General features: G+C 42.6%; 1 protein-coding gene and 2 pseudogenes across 3 annotated transcripts in view; 2 read left to right on the forward strand and 1 right to left on the reverse strand.

Moving 5' to 3' along the window:
- Positions 1 to 2,006: 2,006 nt before the first annotated feature.
- CDX4 (caudal type homeobox 4) overlaps positions 2,007 to 23,623 on the forward strand; it is a gene marked incomplete at both ends in the record, with an annotated part of 58,763 nt that continues 37,146 nt past the window's right edge. Inside the window, 3 exon segments of the mRNA XM_079764545.1 lie at positions 2,007 to 2,306; positions 2,310 to 2,478; positions 21,585 to 21,730. Coding sequence (XP_079620671.1) covers positions 2,007 to 2,306; positions 2,310 to 2,478; positions 21,585 to 21,730 — 615 coding nt within the window.
- On the forward strand, positions 11,626 to 11,927 carry LOC307096159 (small ubiquitin-related modifier 2-like; annotated as a pseudogene). The gene is made up of 2 exons: positions 11,626 to 11,794; positions 11,866 to 11,927. The product of its transcript is annotated as a small ubiquitin-related modifier 2-like (transcript).
- On the reverse strand, positions 17,011 to 18,137 carry LOC307096239 (actin, cytoplasmic 1-like; annotated as a pseudogene). Its single transcript has one exon. The product of its transcript is annotated as an actin, cytoplasmic 1-like (transcript).

Here is a 23,623-nt window from a genome sequence, read left to right on the forward strand (position 1 = left end):
GAGGCCTGGTACAGGGGTGGGGGCCAGCTGGTTTGCCCTGAAGGGTGTCCCTGATCAGGGTGGGGTTCCCTTGGGGCGTGGGGCAGCCTGAGTGAGGGGCCTGTGGTGGTTTGCAGGCTGGCCATGCCCCCTGGCAACCCAAGCAGAGGCCCTGGTATCTGGGATTTATTTTCCTTCTACAATTGAAACTTTGTAGCCTGGAGCAGAGCCAAGCCTGGGGCTCCCTCCGAGGCCCCCAGCCATTTGTGTTGGGGTTATAATTGAAACTTTGTTGCCTTAAATGGGTGGGCCTGGCCAGGGTGTGTGGAAAGCTTTGCTTCCCCTGTTGCCAGCGGCAACCCTGGCCTGCTCTCTCAAGCTCCATTCTGCCGCCATTTGTTTGAATTTGTTTACCTTCTATAATTGAAACTTTGTAGCTTGAGTGGAGGCTTAGGCCTGCAATGGCTGGCAGAAAGCTTGGCTTCCTCTGTTACCTAGGAAACCTTGCTCTCTGTGGCTGTAGCCATCTTGGTTTGGGTTAATTTGCATACTTGCTCTGACTGGATGGTGGGCGTGGCTTGTGGGCGTGGCTTGTGGGTGTGTTGGAGGTATGGTCGATTTGCATATTTGTCTACTATTATATAGGATGATTTATTTTAATTGTTTAAAGTATTTTTTTTCCCCCGATTGACACCTCCCTGCCACTCCCACCCCCACCTCCCCAGTGTCTGTGTCCATTGGTTATGCTAATATGCATGTATACACATCCTTTGGTTGATCTTTAAACTGCCCTCCCGCCCCCGTGCCTACCTTCTCTCTGAGGTTTAACTGTCTGTTCAGTGCTACCTTGTCTCTGGATCTATTATTGTTCATCAATTTATGTTGATCAGGGCACTGGCTGTAAGGCAGAAGCCATACCTGGCATAAAGAGACATCTGAGACTAATGAACTTACCTAAAACAAGAAAGGCTACTACTCACATGGTTCTTCTCCCTCTTCCCTTTCCTTTTTTGTAATCTACTCTCTTCACCTTTCTTTAATTTGTGCATATTTGTAAAACATCCAATTAATCCAGTCTTCCATACACTGGAATGTATGTAACCATAGGAAGGGAGAGGGGGGATGTTTGTCTCTTGTTCACTGCTCTATTCCCAGAGCTCACAACAGTGCCTGGCACACAGTAGACACACAAAATATAGTTGTTAAATGAACCTTTGTCCTTTGAAATGAAAGGATTTGGGGAACCAGCTAGTATTGTAAGAAATATTAATCATGCTCTATTAACCATGATTATTTATTATGATTAAAGAAGGCACTTCTACCCTGGCTGGAGCTGACCTGGAGATGCAGCCCTTCCTCCCCATTTGGAGCTGCCTATTATCATGGAAAGATTATCAACTATGCTGCAGAAACCAGAATGCCAGCCCTCTGAAGATCCCCAGCCCTTTCTGCATACCTGCAGGCCTTTGCAGACCTCCAGCCTGCTTACCTGTTAACTGCCCATCTGGAACTCCCTTTGGCTATTTGCCCATGTAACCCCAGCCCTTGCATATCACTAAGCCCTTTGAAGACTCCCTAGTCCAGTGGTCGGCAAACTCACTAGTCAACAGAGCCCAACATCAACAGTACAACGATTGAAATTTCTTTTGAGAGCCAAATTTTTAAAACTTAAACTTCTAATGCCACTTCTTCAAAATAGACTCGCTCAGGCCATGGTATTTTGTGGAAGAGCCACACTCAAGGGGCCAAAGAGCGGCATGTGGCTCGAGAGCCGCAGTTTGCCAACCACAGCCCTAGTCCTTTTGCATATCTGTAAACTGCCTTTTTGCCTACTTTTCCTTTGTGCTTTTGCTACATAAGCAACTGGCTTATGGTGAGCTGCAGAGCAGATTTCTGTGGCTGATCTGCTGCTCTCCCACACTGCCAGCAGTAGTGGAATAAATGCTCATATATGATTCAACCCTGTCTCTGCTTCATTGGCCCAAGCCACCACGTACAGCAGCTGATTTTTGGAAAAAGAAGTGGGCATGTACCCGGGCACTCTCAGGAGCCCCGCAGGAGGCAACACCACCTCTGGGGCTGGCAGCATTGGAGGCTATGGGAGTGTGCTGCCAGTATCCAACTTCATGGGGGGCCCACCTTACACTCACTACATGAAGTACCCTCATGTGGCCAGCATAGATCTTCACCAGTTGATGCTGGCAGCCTGGGACTCACCTTATAACCCTCCTCCGGAAGACTGCAGTGCTCTGTATCCTGGGCAGTCCAGTGCAATGGGCACCGTGTCCATGAACCACATGATCTTGACCCCAGCCGCTTTCAGCTCATAGGAAAACAGCAACCTTGGTCCCAAGGGCTGTAGAAGCAGCGGTGGCAGCCTTCCAGCTGCAGCTGGCAGGTCACTGTTCCCCAAAGACGCCCGCACCGCCTTTGCCTTTTCTCCCAGCAGAAGACACCACAGCCTTTATGCTTGGATTCGCAAGGCTGTACAGATGACTGGTGAGTAATCGATTCCAGTGCCCTCACACCTTTCCTTTCTTCACTTATCCTGTACTTCTCTTGGCCTGTCCTACCTCCTACTCTCCAGGGATAGCTTAACCAAGGGAGTCCACTGCGTGGCTGACAGCGGGGTGAAGAGCAGCAACCATGTGACCTCCCTCGCTTGTGCTTCTGCTCAAAGCACGTAGAATATGCATGCCACTTAGAACTAAACCCAAGTTGTGTTTTTCTCCATTTCCTGATTAGTAAAAGGCATAAGTGGGTGGACAATGGTTGTATTAAGCCACAAGCATTAAGATCCAACCTTGTAGTTGACCGAATAGGAAAACAGATGCATAGGAAAAATCAATGGGTGAATGAGGCGAGAGGCTAGCCATGGTGTCCTTATGCTCAGTCACTGTTGTTTGCACATTCCATTTCAAACCCTGCCCCATCTGGGTGGGTTGTCTTCCTGCCAAAGCTGATGATGGTCAACCTAGGTTCAAGGTGCTTAGCTGGCCACAGACCTTTCAGTTTAGCCATGAAGGCCTCCTCGATGGCAAAGCGGCCTCATCACCCTAGACTCTCAAAGATGCTCCTGCTTCCTGTGCTGAAATTGGCAAGAAAGCTACAGCATGCTTCTGGGACATAATAAGCTATCAACCCTAACATTCAGTAGGCACAAATATCACTAATAAATGGTTAAAGCCCTCATAACTGTCCAGGCAAGCATCTGAGGTTCAAGGTGTGGGGACTGGATGCTGGTTTGTGTCTGCGGGCAGGAAAGTCCAGAGGTCCCAACCTGATGCCTATCTGCTCCTACCAGCAAGCCAGAGAGCAGCATACCTGGGCAGGGGAAATGGACACTCTGTGTTAATCTTGGACAGGGAAAGTGGGGAGATGTTTGTTTTCAGTTGTAGTAGTTCTTTTATCACATTCTTATTACTCCAACCTGTTGCTACCTGTCATCAGAGAAAATTAGTAATATTGACTTTATCACTTTTATCCCTCTGGGGAGGAAATGACATTTCAATAGCATTAGTGCACAATAATAATGCTTCTGTTCACAGTTCTGCACTTTTTCTCCCTTCTAAAAAGCAAAGTTGGGAAGTTGGAAAGGAACCAACTTTTTCCATTAGGAGGACTCTACATGAGGAGGCAATTCTGGTTAATACATTAGTAGGGTAGCAATTCCAAATTGAGAGTAAGATTTAAACAGTGGGCTTTAAAATGTTTGGAAGTAAATCTGCATATTTTTTTCTTTTTTTTTCTTTTTCTTTTTTTTTTTTTATTGAGGTATCATATGTGTACATATCTTACCATTACCCCCCCACCCCACATCCACACATGCCCTCACCCCCCAGAGTTTTGCGTCCATTGTTTATGCTTATATGCATGCATACAAGTCCTTCGTTTGATTTCTTATCTACCCCCCCTCTCCCTAACTTTCCCCCTGTAATTTGAAAGTCTATTTGTTGCTTTAATGTCTCTGTAACTATCTTTTTGTTCATCAGTTTATAATGTTCTTTATTATCCATAAATGAGTGAGATCATGTGGTATTTTTCTTTCATTGACTGGCTTATTTCACTTAGTATAATATTCTCCAACTCCATCCAGGTTGCTGCAAATGATGAGAATTCCTTCTTTTTTATGGCAGCATAGTATTCCATTGTGTAGATGTACCACAGTTTTCTGATCCAGTCATCTGCTGACGGGCACCTAGGCTGTTTCCAAATCTTAGCTATTGTAAATTGTGCTGCTATGAACATGGGGGTGCATATATCTTTTCTGATTTGTGTTTCTAGTTTCTTTGGATATATTCCCAGGAGTGGGATTACTGGGTCAAATGGGAGTTCCATTTTCAGTTTTTTGAGGAAACTCCATACTGTTCTCCACAGTGGCTGCACCAGTCTGCATTCCCACGAGCAGTGCACGAGGGTTCCTTTTTCTCCGCATCCTCGCCAACACTTGTCGTTTGTTCATTTGTTGATGATAGCCATTCTGACAGGTGTGAGATGGTACCTCATTGTTGTTTTGATTTGCATCTCTCGGATAATAAGTGACTTTGAGCATGTTTTCATGTGTCTCTTGGCCTTCCTTCTGTCTTCTTTTGAAAATATTCTGTTTAGGTCCGTTGCCCATTTTTTTATTGGATCATTTATCTTCCTTTTATTAAGTTGCATAAGCTGCCTGTAGATGTTGGAGATTAAACCTTTATCAGTGCTAGCATTTGCAAATATGTTCTCCCATGCAGTGGGCTTTCCTGTTGTTTTGTTGATGGTTTCTTTTGCTGTAAAAAAGCTTTTTATTTTGATGTAGTCCCATTTGTTAATTTTCTCTTTAGCTTCCATTGCCCTAGGGGCAGTGTCAGTGAAAAAGTTCTTTTGGCATATGTCTGAGATTTTGTTGCCTGTGGATTCCTCTAGTATTTTTATGGTTTCCCGTCTTATGTTTAAGTCCTGTATCCATTTTGAGTTTATTTTTGTGTATGGTGTAAGTTGGTGATCTAGTTTCATTTTTTTGCATGTGTGTGTCCAATTTTCCCAACACCATTTATTGAAGAGACTGTCTTGATTCCATTGTATGTTCATGCCTCCTTTGTCAAATATTAATTGAGCATAGTGGTTTGGGTCGATATCTGGATTCTCTATTCTGTTCCATTGATCTATATGTCTGTTCTTGTGCCAGTACCAGGCAGTTTTGAGAACAGTGGCTTTGTAATACAGCTTGAAATCTGGTATGGAGATCCCTCCTACTTTATTCTTCTTTCTAAGGATTGCTGCGGCTATTCGGGGTCTTTTTTTATTCCAGATGAATTTTTGGAGAGTTCTTTCTAGGTCTGTGAAATATGCTGTTGGTATTTTGATGGGGAGTGCATTGAATCTGTAGATTGCTTTGGGTAGTATGGATATTTTAATGATGTTGATTCTACCAATCCATGAACATTGTATGTTCTTCCATCTGTTTACGTCTTCCTCTATCTCTTTTTTCAGTGTCCTGTAGTTTTCCGCGTATAGGTCTTTTACCTCCTTAGTTAAGTTTATTCCTAGGTATCTTAATTTTTTTGGTGCGATGGTAAATGGGATTTCTTTTTTAGTCTCTTTTTCTTTAAGTTCACTATTGGTGTATAGAAATGCCATAGATTTCTTGGCGTTAATTTTGTATCCCGCTACATTGCCAAATTCATTTATTAAGTCTATTAGTTTTTTGATGGAATCTTTTGGGTTTTTTACGTACAATATCATGTCATCTGCAAATAAGGACAGCTTCACTTCTTCTTTTCCAATTTGGATGCCTCTTATTTCTTCTTCTTGCCTAATTGCGGTAGCTAATACTTCCAGTACTATGTCAAACAGGAGTGGTGAGAGTGGGCATCCCTGTCTTGTTCCTGTTCTTAGGGGAAATGGTTTTAGTTTTTGCCCATTGAGTATGATGTTTGCTGTGGGTTTATCATATATAGCTTTTATTATGTTGAGGTATGATCCTTCTATTCCCACCTTGTTGAGAGTTTTTATCAAGAAAGGGTGTTGGATTTTGTCAAATGCTTTTTCTGCATCTATTGATATGACTATGTGGTTTTTATCTCTCAATTTGTTTATGTGATGTATCACATTTATTGATTTGCGGATATTGTACCATCCTTGCATTCCTGGGATAAATCCTACTTGGTCATGATGTATAATCTTTCTGATGTATTGCTTGAGCCGATTTGCTAGGATTTTGTTGAGAATTTTGGCATCTATGTTCATGAGGGATATTGGTCTGTAATTCTCTTTCATTGTGTTGTCTTTATCTGGTTTTGGTATTAGGGTGATGCTAGCTTCATAGAAGGAGCCTGGAAGTGTTCCTTCCTCTTGAATTTTTTGGAATAGTCTGAGGAGGATAGGTTTTAGTTCGAGAGAGAGCAACAAGAAAAGCCCAGTGTAAGCAGAAGGAAAGAAATAATAAAGATCAGAGCGGAGATAAACGACATAGAGACCAAAGAAACAATACAAAAGATCAACAAAACCAAGAGCTGGTTCTTTGAAAAGATAAACAAGATTGATGGACTTCTAGCCAGGCTCGCCAAGAAGCAAAGAGAGAGGACCCAAATAAACAAAATCAGAAATGAAAGAGGTGAAATAACAACAGACCCTGACGAAATACAAAGGATTGTTACAAAATACTACGAACAACTCTATTCCAACAAACTGGACAACCTGGAGGAAATGGACATATTCCTAGACAAATACAACCTTCCAAAACTCAATCAGGAAGAATCTAAACAGCTCAATAGGCCAATAACTATGGACGAAATTGAAGCAGTCATCAAAAAGCTTCCGGCAAACAAAAGCCCGGGGCCAGACGGCTTCACAGGAGAGTTTTACCAAACTTTCAAGGAAGAACTAAAACCTATCCTCCTCAGACTATTGCATATTTTTTTCATTACGGGTGAGGTGGCTGACTAAGTAGAAAATGAGGTTAGGGGCACTCCCAGTGCTATTATTATATCTAACCTTACGGTTATAATTAACACCCATTCACTAAGCCCCAACCATCAACAAAAGACACAAAAAGATAGAAAAGTAGATTCTTCCAGTCCAGAATTATGTTTTGAAACACTTTAGAAGAGCAAAGTCACTAGTATGTTGTTTGGAAGATAGAACACTGAAGGAAAGGACAAGATAAAATAAATTATCTTGAGTCATAAATTTTCTGTCCACTAAAAGTCTTTAATTTGTTTTTATGAGCCAGACTCTCTTTCTTGGGTAAGTCTGGTCTGAGAAGATGAGAAAGGAACTCCTTAGACGCTGGTATCTTCATTATTAGCTAAGCCTTCAAACCTGGCTGTACAAAGCCACCTTCACAAGATTTTTCAGTCCAACTTCTATGAAAAAATTAAAATGGAATGATTTTGGAACAGCCTATGCATGCTGTTTTATTAAATTCCATGTTCATGCCCTAGCTCCGTGGTCGGCAAACTGCGGCTCCTGAGCCACATGAGGCTCTTTGGCCCCTTGAGTGTGGCTCTTCCACAAAATACCAAGGCCTGGGCGAGTCTATTTTGAAGAAGTGGCATTAGAAGAAGTTTAAGTTTTAAAAATTTGGCTCTGAAAAGAAATTTCAATCGTTGTACTGTTGATACTTGGCTCTGTTGACTAATGAGTTTGCCAACCATTGCCCTAGCTCAGTGATGGGCAACATTTTGAGCTTGGTGTGTCAAACTTCGCCAAAAAACTGAGCATAACTCGGGTAGTGTGTCACTTTGAGGAAAAAAACATTATTTCATGATATTTATAGTTTAAATAACATAAATGTATAATTGTTATATATAATTGTATTTAATAAACCAAAAACTAAATATTTAACTTACCTGTTTAGTGACTTCTTTGTTCATCTGGCAGTTGGTTTCTTTTGTTTGTCTTGATATTATTTAGCTTGTGTGGGGTGCCGTGAACTAAGATAAGTGAGGGGGAGGGGGAATTCTTTAACTAACCTGCCTATTAGTGACTTTTTTGTTGCTGAATTTCATTGGCTAAATCTTCAATTGAAGGTTGGTATTTTGTACACTTCAGGCCCAAGCAAGCGCTACTAACTTCATCTGTCAATCTGTTTCTTTTGTTGGTTTTGATATTATTTAATGCTGAGAAAAAGGCCTCACAAAAGTATGTAGAGGGAAAAATTGTGAGTAAAGCCATTGCTATATTTTTCAGGGTGCTAAAAGTGTCTGGTAGTCGGATCCAGGCACTCCAAATTTCCTGTTCCTAGTGGCACTCCTCTTGATTCTCCAAGCGGCACCTTTCCAGATTCTCAAGCTTTGACCTCAAGTCGACAAATACCTGAGCCCAGATACTGTCTTGAAATTCTGCAAATTGCATCTCCAAATCATCAATTTGCATCCATTGGAAACCATTTAATTCCAAACTACTGTAGACTACTACATCAGGATACTTAATTATTTTCATGGTCTGTTCTAGACTTCTAAATTGACTAAATCTATCACTAAACTGGTCAAGTAACGAGTCTAAAACATGCTGGTACTTCATATGCAAGAGTTCCATTTCATTTTGTACAGCTGCACTGGCCTTCTCAAAATACTTTGTTACTCGAGGAAAATACTTATAAGTTTTAGTTTCTACATCTCGCTAGAAAATTTTAACTTTACTTTCAAAAGCTTTTATGTATCCAAACATAACGTCAATACTTTTGCCAAAACCTTGTAACTTTAAGTTCAGTTCATTAATATGAACAGAGAGATCTGTAAAAAACATCAGGGTGTTGACCCACTTATCATCATTAAGCTGAGGAAAGTTTCCCAGATCCTTATCATCAAGAAATACCTTAATTTCTTCAAAGCACTCTACAAAGCGCTCAAGAACTTTGCCTTGGCTCAGCCATCTTACATTATTGTACATCAGCAGTCCACTGTAGGTGGAATCAACCTCCAGTAAAAGTGCCGAAAATTCTCGCTTGTGAAGGGGGCGAGCAGCTATTAAATTAACTATTTTTGTAACAACTGACATTAAGTCGTTTAAGTCGGTGAATCCTGCCTTGGCACATAAAGCCTCCTGATGGATAATACAATGAAAAGGCACAATCGGATATCCAATAGCTTCTGTAAACAATTTGACAAATCCGACTTTTTTCCCCACCATATTTGGTGCCCCATCTGTCGTCACTGACACAACTTTAGAGATATCAATGTTTAGGTCACGAAATGTTTGTATAACAACCTTACATATTTCGCTTCCTGATTTACTTGTTGACACTGATACTAACTTTATCAACTCTTCTCTCATTGTGAGACCATCAGAATATCGACCAATAATGGCCGACTGAGCATGTGATGTGACATCAGTAGTTTCATCAAGAGAGATCGAAAAATATTTACACTTCCTTGTCTCTCTTTAATTGATGTTGTACGTTTATGTTCAGTCTCATTATTCCGTCTTTTATGATATTTATACTGAGTGGTAACTCAGATATTCTCTTAATAATTGCATCTTTATTTTGCATATCATGAAATAGAACTGGTGCACATCTTAGGAGAGTTTCTTTAATAAATTCTCTCTCACTGAGCGCTTTTCCATGCTGAGTTATAGAGTGAGCAATGCTCAAACTTGCAGATGATAAATTTGTAGAGCCTTTCATAAATTTAAGGATGGAATTAGATGGGCTCTTATAAAGGTGTAGCTGCCTGGAAATGTATTCCTTCCTTTCATCCTCACTTTTTTCCAAGAGCTGGGAATGATTAGTTTCAAAATGTCTATTTATATTCCACATTCTGCTTACTACCGTTTCAGTGCATAGAACGCAAAATGATCTGCCATTTTTTTCTATAAAGCCATACATCTCAGTCCATGTCTCTTGAAAAGGTCGGCCACTGCTACTACCACTTCCTTTACTTAACCTTACTTTTTTATTTTTGGGGTTCGTCATCAGGGGGGCAGTGACAGAAGATAAAATTATAGATAGCTTGTTAGGCCTGCAGGCAATTAGGGGTTAACTAGCCTAACTAACCACAAAATGGTGCATATAACTGTCTTTTAGGAAAGGGCAGGGTTAATAAGCAGAAATAGGGGTTAATAAGGATGCACAACGGTAATAATGGTGAAATGGAGTCTGCACTATGGAGCAACTTGGTGTTCCTTATGTGAATTAAAATGGCTGCCGCTATTTCTAATGGCGGGAAATGGCACCCATAGCATGCCACAAACCCTCGCCTCTCCCAGCTTCCCCCTCACTTATCTCAGTAATGATGGATTAGAAATCCATGACACCCCAGAACAGTAGATATTGGTTGCTGTGGTTAACTGTTATTTGGTTACTGGTAATGGCAGGGCCCCCAGAGATGCGTCCCCCGCTGCGTTCCACTGCTCCCTGCTCTGCTGGCAGAAGTGAGGGCAAAGATCCCAGCTTAACCAGAAGTCCCAGAACTAGACGCTCTGTGCCGGACTTCTGTTGTTTTGGCCTAAAGACCTCCATCACAGTGTCTATTAGGGGAGGATGAAACATTTGCGACTAGAGTCTTGGAGTTAGACTCTGATCTCCAAGACTCTAGTCGCAAATGTTTCATCTCAGGAGCAGCAAATGTTTCATCCTCTGCATGCGGCCGCCTCAGCGGCTGTGTGTCATCATAAATGGCTACGCGTGTCAGTGCTGACACGTGTGTCATAGGTTCGCCATCACTGCCCTAGCTGGTTTTGCTCAGTGGATAGAGTGTCAGCCTGCGGACGGAAGGGTTCCAGGTTCGATTCCGGTCAAGGGCACATGCCTGGGTTGCAGGCTCTGTCCAACCTGCAGGACACAGCCAATTGGTGATTCCCTCTCATCATTGATGTTTCTGTCTCTCTCTTCCTCTCCCTTCCTCTCTGAAATCAATAAAAATATTTTTAAAAATTCCATGTTCATTTCATTTTAATGTCTTCTAAATTAAAATTACCCCTTTGCTATAGTCTTAGTGCAAGGTGCATATTTAACAGCAGTTTAAGAATATGTTGAAACTATTGACCCTCACCCCAGAAAAATGGATAAAAGCACACCTGTATGCACACACGTCATTTTTTTTAATAGTTTTGGGAGATTCATGGACCCACTAAAGTCCTTCCATGGATCTCAGGTTATGAACCTCACAAAAAAATTAAGCTGATCACTGGACCACTCTGAACTAAAACCCATCCATTTTTATGATTATTATGTAATTATTTTTATACCAATATTTGTTGAATGAATGAGTCAGATCTTCCCAAACTTTTTACTTCACTCTGTAGTATTGTGGTACAACATTTGGCTTATAGTTGAGAAGAAAACAGATGAACTACAAATGGAAGTAATTTCTCCCTGATTAAAGTAATCAAATGAAAGCTATTTCTATTATTGAAGAATGTTTTAAATAGCATTGAGTTTTTAAAAATACACACATTAGGAGACAAGCAAAAAATATTTCATATGGATTAGTATTACATTTGATTTTCTCATGAAAGGGGATTGACCTACAGAGTAAAAGACTGTCCCCTAGGGCCTAGGTGAATTCATAAAACAGTGAGTTATTTTTATTTCCTCTTCAGTCCTTAAGAGCTATGTCCCACACATCTCATTTTAAAGATTATATGAAGGTATGTGATCGTTAGGTGTGGAGTTGGTACCTCTTTTGTGAAGCAGCAGCTGAGGAGACTCCAGCGCTCGCCATGGCTGATGAAAAGCCCAAGGAAGGAGGCAAGACTGAGAACAATGATCAGATTAATTAATGATCATATTAATTTGAAGGTGGCAGGCCAGGGTGGTTCTGTGGTGCAGTTTAAGATTAAGAGACATACACCACTTAGTAACTAATGAAAGCCTATTGTGAGCAACAGGGTTTGTCAATGAGGCAGATAAGATTCCAATTTGATGGGAAGCCAATCAATGAAACAGACATACCTGCACAGTTGGAAATGAGAATGAAGATACATTTGATGTGTTCCAGCAGCAGATAGGAGGTGTCTACTAAAAAGGGAACCTGCTACTTTACTCCAGAACTCTGTTCCTCCAGACCAAGAAGTCATTCTCAATTAGTAAATTGCAATTTGGTTTCAACACATCTGACTGCTACAGTATAGTTTTCTTTATTCTTTCATTTCCCCTCCCCCATTCTTTTATTGTACATAAAGTAACTGGTATATGTGCACAAGCATTTGCATTTTTTAAAACTAAATGGCCAATGGTATGTTTTGCTTGGCATCAAATGGAGATGGGATGGGGAAAAATACTGGTTCTGTGAAAATACCCCCTTTCTCCATTAGTGGCATGCTCATTCATCTCTTATCTACATACTAGAGGCCCAGTGCACAAATTCGTGCACAGGTGGGTCCGGCCAGCCTGGCCCCAATCAGGGCAGATCAGAGCTGGGCCTGTCAGGAGGAGGAGATGGCAGGAGGTTGGCTGGCCAGCCTGCCTGTATTAGGGCCTGATCAGGGCCCCCTATCAGGGCCAGGTAGGCTGGGGGAAGGGGCCATGGGTGATTGGCCAGTGGGCCCCACCCCCGATTGGGGTTCGGGGGCTGTTTGGGGGTGGGGCAGGCCATGGGGAGAGGTTGTGGGTGGTGGGCTGGCCAGCCCTGCCCCTATTGGGATTGGGGGGTAATCAGAGGTGGGGATAGGTGGGGGAGGGGATGCAGGAGGTTGGCCACCCACTTCCTATTAGGGTTGGGGGGTGTGATCACAAGCTGGCCAGGGGGAGGGGCTGTGGGCCTATCATGGTGGGGCAGGCTGGGGGCACAGCTGGCGGGGGGGTAGAGGGAGGGGGTGTTTGGCCAGAAGGCCTGGCTGTTTGTTTGTTTGTTTGTTTGTTTTTTGCAGGCCTGGCTCTTGATTGGGGTGGGAGAGTCCAATCAGGGGCGGGCCAGCAGCGGGGAGGGGCTGCAAGGTTGGCTGCTGGCCCCACTGCCTGATTGGGCCAGTTCATCCGCCACAGTGGGCATCATAGCGACTGGTTGTTAGGTTGTTATGGCCGAGATGTGCTTCATGCACCTCCTGGTGACTGGTCATTTGGTCGTGACACCTCTTGGCCTTTTATTGTTATGACTAGAAGCCCGGTGCATGAAATTTGTGCACTGGAGGGGCGTGCCCCTCAGCCCATCCTGCACCCTCTCCAATCTGGGTTCCCTCTCACAATCCGGGACTGCTGGCTCCTGCCTGCCTGATTGCCCCTAACTGCTTCTGCCTGCCAGCCTGATCACCCCCTAACCACTTCCCTGCCAGCCTGATCGACACCTAACTGCTCCCTTGCGGGCCCGATTGCCCCCAACTACCCTCCCATGCAAGCCCGGTCACCCCTAACTGGCCTCCTCTGCTGGCCTTCTTGTGGTGGCCATCTTTTGACCACATGGGGCGGCCATCTTGTGTGAGGGTGTGATGGTCAATTTGCATATTACCTCTTTATTATATAGGATATATAGGATTCCAGTAAGTTATTTTGCTCTTACTGTTTAACAAAAAAAGGACAACATAAAAATTCTTGCATACCTTGTTTGATTAGAGAATTTTATTGTTTTTCATTTATCATTGTAAAACCAAGGACAATACTATAACTTTTTTGTACATAGCTGTTACATGTAGGGCAATCTGTCTTTAAGTAGGGATACATTACTCTAAAAAAATGTATCCTAGATAGTTTTCCCTTCAAGTCAAATGTCTTATTTAAATGAACTTCTTGTTCAAAATGAAAAATTAAAAAAAAAGAATTATATGAAAAGGAACATGACAGAAAGTTTCTGTGTAAGGTTAAGTGTTTTCATATTTTAAACATTGTCAGTGCATTACAGTTAGAAATTATTTTTTATCTTTTCATTTACCCAGAATGAATATTAGCAAGGTGGAAATCTAAACAGAGCTGGAAAGATGCTTTCTTGATAGGAGTTAGAAGGAAGGGAAGAGAAGAAAATGCAAAATAATTCTGATTAAGCCACTAGGCAAAATACTGAAGAAGTAATACTTAAAAGGTTTTATTCAATTAAGACACTTCAGAAAATGACTTGCTTAGTAATTCTTGAAGTCTACGATTGTCTTCATTGGTTTTGATCATTGCATTGTACATTTTTTATAAATGAATTTGGATACACTTTTTAACTAAAAGCAGCAAAAGATTTCAAGTCACCATAATGGGATCAATCTCACTATACTCCATACAAAAGGAAGATAGTTTGATCATCTTTGTCCTTATGTTCATCATCATCATAACCCCCAGGTTTGGAGAGGGCTTTTCTAAGAGTTCACAGCCAGTCTCTCAAATGAATACATTTAGGATGATAATAAGTCATCATGTAGGATGAATACTTGCAAACTCTGTGGGGATACTGTATCCTGGGTAATGGAGGTTTTTTAAGTCCTTGGAGGGGAGGGCCAATGAAATCCCCACTACAGAGGGTGAGAAGCAGCCCTTTAATAAATCTTAAACTTTCTTACTTTCCTAAATTAACTAACAATAGTGCCAGAGAAGGGGATCCCTCACCTCAGAAATAGGTTGTACCTGGGAGAAGAGAATAGCTTAACAATAAAAGCTAGTATTCTTAGTGCTTTGTTTATGCTTTGGTAAGTATATGTGAATATGAACATTATGGTCTACTAGAATATGTCCAAATGCCATTTAATTTTATTTCAACATTTAAGGGGAAGAGGCAATCAGGGAAGCTAACAGGGAAGGACACAAGAGGAGCATAGGGAAATGAAAATTCATTTCTCTTTGTAAACTATGCAGTCAGTATTTCCCCCTGAGCTATATCTTTGTGAGGTTTGAGGTCTTATCTGTCAAACTAGGGCAGCAGACCTTTTTTAACACTTTGCATGGCTTTGATATGCAGCCAGGCTCTTCCTCATCTCTCCTTTCTTTAGGGGTTATATTGCTAGAAAGGGTGAAGATTTTCATGACAAATAAAGAGGCCTAGTCTTGACTTTATTGTACTCAGGAGAAACTGCAAGAGGGGAATTTATGGTGACTGGGGCTGGAGAAGGACTGCAACTTTCCAGAATTTTTTTTTTTTTTTTTACAATTCTTCATATTTCTGTGGGTCTGTTGTTATTTCGCCTCTTTCATTTCTGATTTTGTTTATATGGGTCCTCTCTCTTTGCTTCTTTGTGAGCCTGGCTAGAGGTTCACCAATGTTTTTTATCCTTTCAAAGAACCAGCTCTTTGTTTCATTGATCTTTTGTATTGTTTTGTGTGTTTTTTTGTCTCTATGTCGTTTATCTCCACTCTGATCTTTATTATTTCCTTCTTTCTGCTCACTCTGGAATTTTTCTTGTTGCTCTCTTTCTAATTCTTCAAGTTGCAGAGTTTTCTTGTGTGTTTTTTTTTTTTTTTTTTGAGGTAGGCCTGTAATGCTGTGAACTTCCCTCTCAGGACTGCTTTCACTGTGTCCCATAGATTTTGGATTGTTTTGTTTTCATTTTCATTTGTTTCCAGGATGTTTTTTTATTTTTTCTTTGGTCTCTTTGGTAACCCAATCATTGTTGAATAGCATGCTATTCAGCTTCCAAGTATTTGAATTTTTTTTATTGTTTTTACTGTAGTTTATTTCTAACATTATGCCATTGTGGTCTGAGAAGATGCTTGATATGATTTCAATCTTCTTGAATTTGGAAAGACTTTGCTTGTGACCCAATATGTGGTCTATCTTTGAAAATATCCCATGTGCGCTGGAGAAGAATATATATTCTGTAGCTTTGGGGTGGAATGTTCAGAAGATGTCGATTAAGTCCATCTGATCTGGTGAGTTGCTTAGGATTGCTGTTTATTTGCTGATTTTTTGTCTAGAGGATTTATCCAGTGGTGTTAATGGGGTATTAAAGTCTCCTACTATGATTGCATTGCATTGCTGTCAATCTCTCCCCTTATATCTTCCAGAAGTTTTTTTTTTTATGTATTTGGTGGCTCCTGCATTGGGTGCATATATGTTTACCAGAGTTATATACTCTTGTTGTATCAATTCTTTAGAATTATGACGTGGCCTTTCCTGTCTCTTGTTATGAACTTCACTTTGAGGTCTATTTTGTCAGATATAAGTACTGCTACCCCAGCTTTTTTTTTTTTCATTTACATTAGCTTGAACGATATTTTTCCATCCCTTCACTTTTAGTCTGTGTGAGTCCCTTGTTCTGAGGTGGGTCTCTTGTAGACAGCATATATATGGGTCATGTTTTCTTTTTTTTTTCTCTTTAAGGTGTGCATTTTATTGAACTGGTCTCACATCAGTGTACAGGTAAGCCCTGGATTGGCTGCTTTCACACCTCAACCCACTCCCAAGGGTACCAAAAGCCTTCATACATCTCAAGTTGGGGACAAAAAGGGGGGCCATGATGGCTGGCCATTCAAAATAAAACAAAAAGAACAAGTATTAAGGTGACAATTAAAAATTTGGATTACTAGAAGTTTTAGTCTGCTTCAGAAAAGAACGTACACAGATTCAGAGCCAAGTTCAAACAGGAAACTTTTATAAATAGCACATATCCAGTCTGGGACATAGAGCAAGCGTGATAATTCTCTGCATCTGCCAGTGAAAATCTGGGTGTTTTGTGTTTCATTTATTGGGATTTATAAATTGTTTTCAAAGTTTAATACACCACCTGCAATAAGCCAGGTGCTATATACAAATTGTTGTACTGGAAGATTGTTGTCTCAGACTGCTATAAAGTAAAGGTTTTTATAAAAAAGAAATTGGATTACATAATTTACACAAAAGCAAAGCTATCACCCTCCCCATGTGGACTTGGGTGAGGATTGGCCCTTCTTAGGGAGAAGTGGGCAGCTTTGGGGCAGGCAAGGGACTTCCTGTAACAAAGTATCTCTCGTATTTGGAATGACTATTTTTTTAAAAAGAACAATGTACAATCAAATTCCTCGGCCACATTGTAGAACTTTGGGGATGCTCGCTCCAACAGATTGCTGTCACCTTCACTGTTCCAGTTTTTAAATCCTGAGTCTAGTGCCAAAAAAAACCCCACAAAAACCCACAAATAAAGCCATGCCAATCTCATCTCGTTTTCTGCGCAAGTCAGGTTTTGTCAAGAAAGGGTGTAACCAACTAAGTAACAGTCTGCCTAGAAGCATTTGTGTGGATGATGGAGGGTCCGGACTCATCATACTCCTGCTTGCTAATCCACATCTGCTGGAAGGTGGACAGCGAGGCCAGGATGGAGCTGCCCATCCACACAGAGTACTTGCGCTAAGGGGGTGCAATGATCTTGATCTTCATCGTGCTGGGAGCCAGGTTGGTGATCTCCTTCTGCATCCTGTTGGTGATGCCTGGGTACATGCTGGTTCCACCAGACAGCACCATGTTGGCATACAGGTCCTTATGGATGTTGACATCACACTTCATGATGGAGTTAAAGGTAGTTTCATGGATGCCACAGGATTCCATGCCCAGGAAGGAGGGCTTGAAGAGGGGCTCAGGGAGCAGAATTGCTCATTGCCGATGGTGATTACCTGACTGTTAGGCAGCTCTTACCTTTTCTCCAGGGAGGAGCTGGAGGTGGCGATGGCCATCTCCTGCTCAAAGTCCAGGGTGACATAGTATAGTTTCTCCTTGATGCCATGCACAATTTCCCGCTCGGCTGTGGTGGTGAAGCTGTAACCATGCTCCGTGAGGATCTTCATGAGGTAGTCTGTCAGGTCCCGGCCAGCCAGGTCAAGACACAGGATGGTGTGTGGGAGGGCATACCCCTTATAGATGGGCACAGTGTGGGTTACTCTATCACCAGAGTCCATCACAATGCCAGTGGTATGGCCAGAGGCATATAAGGACAGCACCGCCTGGATGGCCATGTACATGGCCAGGGTAATGAAGGTCTCGAACATGATCTGGGTCATTTTCTCACAGTTAGCATTAGGGTTCAGAGGAGCTTCAGTGAGCAGGACAGGGTGCTCCTCGAGGGCCATATGCAGCTCATTGTAGAAAGTGTGATGCCAGATCTTCTCCATGTCCTCCCAGTTGGTGACAATGCTGTGCTTGATGGGGTACTTCAGGGTCAGCATGCCTCTCTTGTCCTGGGACTCATCACCCACATAGGAGTCCTTCTGGCCCATGCCCACTATCATGCCCTGGTACCAGGGGCACCCCATGATGGAGGGGAAAGATGGCCCTGGGGACATCGTTCACCACGAAGCTGGCTTTGCACATGCCAGAGCCATTGTCAACCACGAGCACAGTAATATCATCATCCATGGTGAGCCGGAGGAGGTAGGGGTCAGCGAAGGTGGAAGAATGGCAAAGTCAAGTGGCCTGCACTAGAGGTGGATGTGGTCTCAACAGTCTGGGTCATGTTTTCTTATACATTTAGTAACTCGATGTCTTTTGATTGGAGCATTTAATCCATTTACGTTTAATGTTATTATTGATAGGTACTTGTTTGTAGCCGTTTTTATTCTTTATGCCTGTGTTCCTTCCTCCATTTCTTTTTATTCTTTTTACAGCATTCCCTTTAGCATTTCTTCCATTGCTGGCTTGGTCGTGATAAACTCCCTTAGCCTGTTTTTTGTCTGTGAAGCTCCTGATTTCCCCTTCAATTTTGATTGATAGCCTTGCTTGATAGAGTATTCTTGGATTCAGTCCTTTGATTTGCATCACTTTGTATACTTCATTCCATTCCCTTTTGATCTGATGTGTTTCTGTTGAGAAACCATTTGATAATCTGATAGGGGATTCTTTGTAGGTAACTCTCTGTCTCTCTCTTGCAGCCTTTAAGATTCTCTCTTTGTTGTTAACGTTTGCCATTGTAATTATGACATGTCTTGGTGTGTCTTTTTGGGTTCATCTTGCTTGGGACTCTCTGTAGTTGTGTGACTTTTTTCTTCCCCATATCAGGGAAGTGTTCTGTCATTATTTCTTCAAATAGACTCTCTAATCCTTGCTGCTCTTCTTGTCCTTCTGGCACCCCTATTATACATATGTTACTTTGTTTAATGCTGTACCAAAGCTCCCTTAGGCTCTCCTCCTGCTTTTTAATTTTTTTCTCCAGTTGCTGTTCATATTGGGCTTGTTTCTCTACCTTATCTTGTAACTCACTAATTTGGACCTCCGCTTCTCCTAGTCTAATGTGGAAACCTTCCATTGCATTTTTTATTGTTGCTATATCACTTTTGATTTCTTCCTGATTTTTGCATAGGTTGTTGATTTTCTTGTCCATCCAATTTATGAAATGTATGACCATTACTCTGAATTTCTTTTCTGACATATTGCATGCCTCTGTTTCATTTAGTTCCTTTCTTGGTGATTCCTCTTCCTCCCCCCCAGCCCCTCTTTGGGGATTGTTTTGTTGTTTCCCCACTCTAGCTATCACCAAAATGTCCAAGCAGTGAGTTGTGGAGGCCTGAGCCATGTGCAGTGGGAGTGTTGCACCACCAGAGCATCACTGAAGAGCTCAGACACTGAGACACGTGGCTGCTGTGGGTCAGCGAGAGCCACGCGCACTGAGAATGAGTCCCTTCATGCCTGCGTTGAGAATTAGAGTAATGGGCACTCAGTGTGGCCTCATGCATGCTTTGAGAAACAGAGTCCCTGCATGCATGCACTGAAAATCAGAGTCCCCAAGCGTGCACCAGGAATCAGAGTCTCCGTGTGCTCACACTGAGAATTGAGAATTGGAGTCTCTGGCACTCAGTGCGGCCTCTCGCACGCGCCAAGTATCAGGGTCCCTGAGCACACATGCTGAGAATCAGAGTCACTGGCACTTGGTGCGCATGCTGAGAATCAGGGTTTCCAGCGTGTATTCAGCCATTTGGAGAATAGGAAGGGTTTTAGGAAACATCTCTTCCAAGATGTATTCAGATCCTACAATTTGAGGTTTAGGAAATAAACGTCAAAGTTTTCATTGTGATCACAACTATACACTGTGCCTTTGTAACATACCGAATGCCAGACCTCTGGTTTCCTGGGTTTCTGTTTGGATTTTAAAAACCAGCTCGAAGTTTGAGCCTTTAAGGTAGGTTAACTGACCGGGGCTCATCATTCTCCATTTTCAAGGGGAAACATTTTGTTTAGTTCATTACTCTATGAGTTATTCAGCCATTTGGTTTAATATGAGAACATATCTCTCATCTAGAATTTGTTTCTACATTAATGTCCCCCCTCCTCTTTTTTTTCTCTTCTGGGAAGAAAGGGTGTCTGACATTTGTTTAGGACTTATAAATTCCAAACCAATTGGCAGGTGTTCCTAAATGTAAATATGGTTCAAGATGGGGTCTAATGCCATGTAGCTCCTTTATTAGGCTGGTGCTGCATCTTAACACCTCAATGGAGTTAGGGAACCACTTTAAATAAACCTTTGTCTTACAGATTGATCCCCAAAAATTCAGATCAACCAGAGAAAATCAGAAGGGGCTTGCTAAAAGCCATAGAGAAAAGGAGAAAGATTCAGGAAGGGGTTAGAAAAATTGAAAAGAAAGTGAAACTTCCTAATTACCTTTGGAAAATTTGAAAGTATGAATAAAACTCTATTTGAAGAAGGGCATGAGAAAGTATGTTGAATGTTGTAACACAAAGCAAATGTTTGTATATCCTTCCAAAGACTACTAGAATACTCATTTTACTCTGTTTAAGTCAATACCCCTTCTTAAACTCATTCATTATCCACTTGGAAATAAAAATTGGTTTAAGATTTCCACATTAAAAAAAACTAAACTATTTTTCTAATAGGTAATAAGGGCTATTCTAGAACAAAATCTAAGTGACAATAAATGCTGCTTTAATTACCATATAAACAAAATTCTCTCTAGAATGTATATGTAAGTACAATGTATTTAATAATGTCAGGATCACAAAAATTTGCCATACTTGGAACATTCTTATGTTTCTCAGCATGTTTAAACTTGGAATAACATTTAGCACACTAAACTGGCAATCAAAAATAAGTGTTTGGGTCCCCACTCCTCAGCTCACTAGCACAAAGCCACTTACCTACACTATGCCTTGGGTTCCTTATCTGTGAAATGGGTATAAGACACATTCTGCATAATTTGAAAGCAATAGGTAAGAGGTTAAATAGAAAACAGTATGATGAACTGCATAAAATATAAAGGGAAGTGCATGTATAATGGATGCTGCTACTAATGCCAATGCTGTTCCCATATGTGAGTGGGAAGAGAATAAAAATGACAGGTATGTTTTTGCTTTAAAATGCTTTAGTATAGCAGTAGGTCAATGGTGGTGTGATAGGTGTGTCAAATGTGTGTGTGTGTGTGTGTGTGTGTGTGTGTGTGTGTATGAAAGAGATACAGATTACAAAGTATTTAATGGAGAAATGGACTTATGACCTATTTGGTTCAAAAATGTACTTGGTTTATACGTAAAAGTAATAGATGATTATGGGAACAGAGGCTATGATTCCTTCAAACCAGTGGTCGGCAAACTCATTAGTCAACAGAGCCAAATATCAGCAGTACAATGATTGAAATTTCTTTTGAGAGCCGAAAATCGACTTCTGCGCATGGGCCACGAAGTTTCAATCGCACTGTACGTGTGCACCCGCACGTGGTATTTTGTGGAAGAGCCACACTCAAGGGGCCAAAGAGCCGCATGTGGCTCGCAAGCCACAGTTTGCCAACCACTGCTTCAAACAAAACAATCTCCAAAGAAGTAAAATATGATCAAATGCACTGCTTTCTCCCACATTAGGGAAAACCAGGACAAAAGAAAAGTATCATGTGGTTTACACAGATCATCAAAGGTTGGAGATGGAGAAGGAATTCCACTGCAATAGATACATTACTATGCAGAGAAAATCAGAGTTGGCAGTCAATCTGGGCCTTTCTGAAAAACAGGTACACCAGAAGTACATCCAACATGTCTCATATAGTTATTTCAATAGGTTGAGAATTTAGGAAAGTCTGTAAACAGGAGTGGAAGCAGCACAGAAGACAAAGGCCTTCTCTAAGCTCTACTAAAGCCCACATTTGTTCTATTGGACCTCTTAGTTTAGTCTCATTGGTTAGTGGGTTTATTTATAATTGAATGTGGTGGACACTTTGCAGTTGTGAAAACAAAGAATGAGGACATAGGAGGTGGAGAAGAATTAAAACTCCCATAGAGTCCTAGCCAGTTAGCTCAGTGGTTAGAGCATATTACCATGGACTGTAGGGTCTCGGGTTCCATCCTGGTTCAGGGCACATATTTTGATAGCAGGCTCGATCCTGAGCCCTTGTCAGGGTGTCTGCGGGAGGCAACCAATCAATGTGTCCCTCATAAATCTATGTTTCTCTCTCTATGTCTCTCCCCTCCCTTCCACTCTCTCTAAATCAATGAAAAAATATCCTAAGATGAGGATTAATAACAACAAAAAACTCCTATAGAATTGGTCAAGTCAAAACCTTGATCTGGTTCCCCAAGTAGTCACAAACAATGTGAGAAGTGGAGATTTGGGTCTTAGAAGATGGCGGCGCTCAGGACGAAGGTGAGGGAGAGGGTGTGAGTGACTGAGGGAGTGAAAGGAGAGTATGTGGGTGTGGGTGGTGTGTGTTTGAGTAAGGGACAGTTAAACCCAGCAAGAGAAGCAGGGACTGGCAGACCAGGCTCTCTTGGACAGGGAGAGACTACCACCACTGCAGGCACTCCCGGGACTGCAGGACTCTGGCACGGGCACGGAGCCCATGCCATCTTGAAGGGGAGAATGGCCTCTTCTAGGAACTCATCAATACCACCACCCAGACAGGCCTTGGACCCTGCCTGTGACCCGGCAGCCACTCCAGCCAAAATCCTGCTGCCCCACCTGCAGACCCAAGAACCCTGGGACCTCCACCTCCAAGGGTGCACGCTCCTGCAGCAGTAAGTGCAACTTCCTCCTCCCCAGTGGCTTAACTCCTGACGCCACAGTCGCGCATCTCCAGCACCATAGTCATGCTTTTCAAGCGCACAGGCTGCCAGAACCCACCACTCCACAGGCCGATAGTGGGTGCCGCTGTGGGGCGCACTCTCACCCAAACAAGGGCCCACTGCCCCAGCAGTATAAATTCTGGACTCCCCCTTCCTGGATACCTCCCCGCAGCCACCTTGGTCACTCTGATTCAGCACCAGGGCTCCTCTGAGTGCCTGAGCGCACTGCCACTCGGCCCGTGCAAACCCAACCAAGGGCATAAGGCCCCCAGCAGTAGAAATATGGACTTCCCCGACTCCCAGCTGCCTTCCCAGAGACACCTCAGTTACATGGATTCAGCGCAAGGGCCTATCTGAGTGCACTGCCCTGGCAATTGGCCCCAGGGTACCCCTGGGAGTCAACACTGGGCTCTTGTGAATTCAATCAAGGGCACAGCAGCAAAAACTGAGTTTTCCTACTTAACAGCTGCTGATATCTGGATGCCACAGTCGCGCTCTGCCAGCATGCAGGCCCCCTCAGCTCAAAGCCACAAAGGTGGCTCTTGGGTGCCTCAGTGAGCCCCAGCTGGGCACGCTCTTATCCAAACAAGTGCCCACTGCCTGGCAGTAGAAAATCTGTATTTCCCCTTCCTGGATACCTGCCCACAGTGAACTCAGCGCCAGGGCCCCTCTGAGTGCCTGAGTGCACCGCCACTGGGCATGAGTGAATCCAACCAAGGCATAAGGCCCCTGGCAGTAGAAATTCGGACTTCACCCACTGCCGGCTGCCTACCCACAGACACCTCAGTCACGTGGCTTCAGTGCAAGGACCTATCTGAGTGCATCGCCCTGGCTGCCAACCTCTG

Source organism: Cnephaeus nilssonii (assembly GCF_951640355.1).
Source record: "Cnephaeus nilssonii genome assembly, chromosome: X".
Classification (NCBI taxonomy): Eukaryota; Metazoa; Chordata; class Mammalia; order Chiroptera; family Vespertilionidae; genus Cnephaeus; species Cnephaeus nilssonii.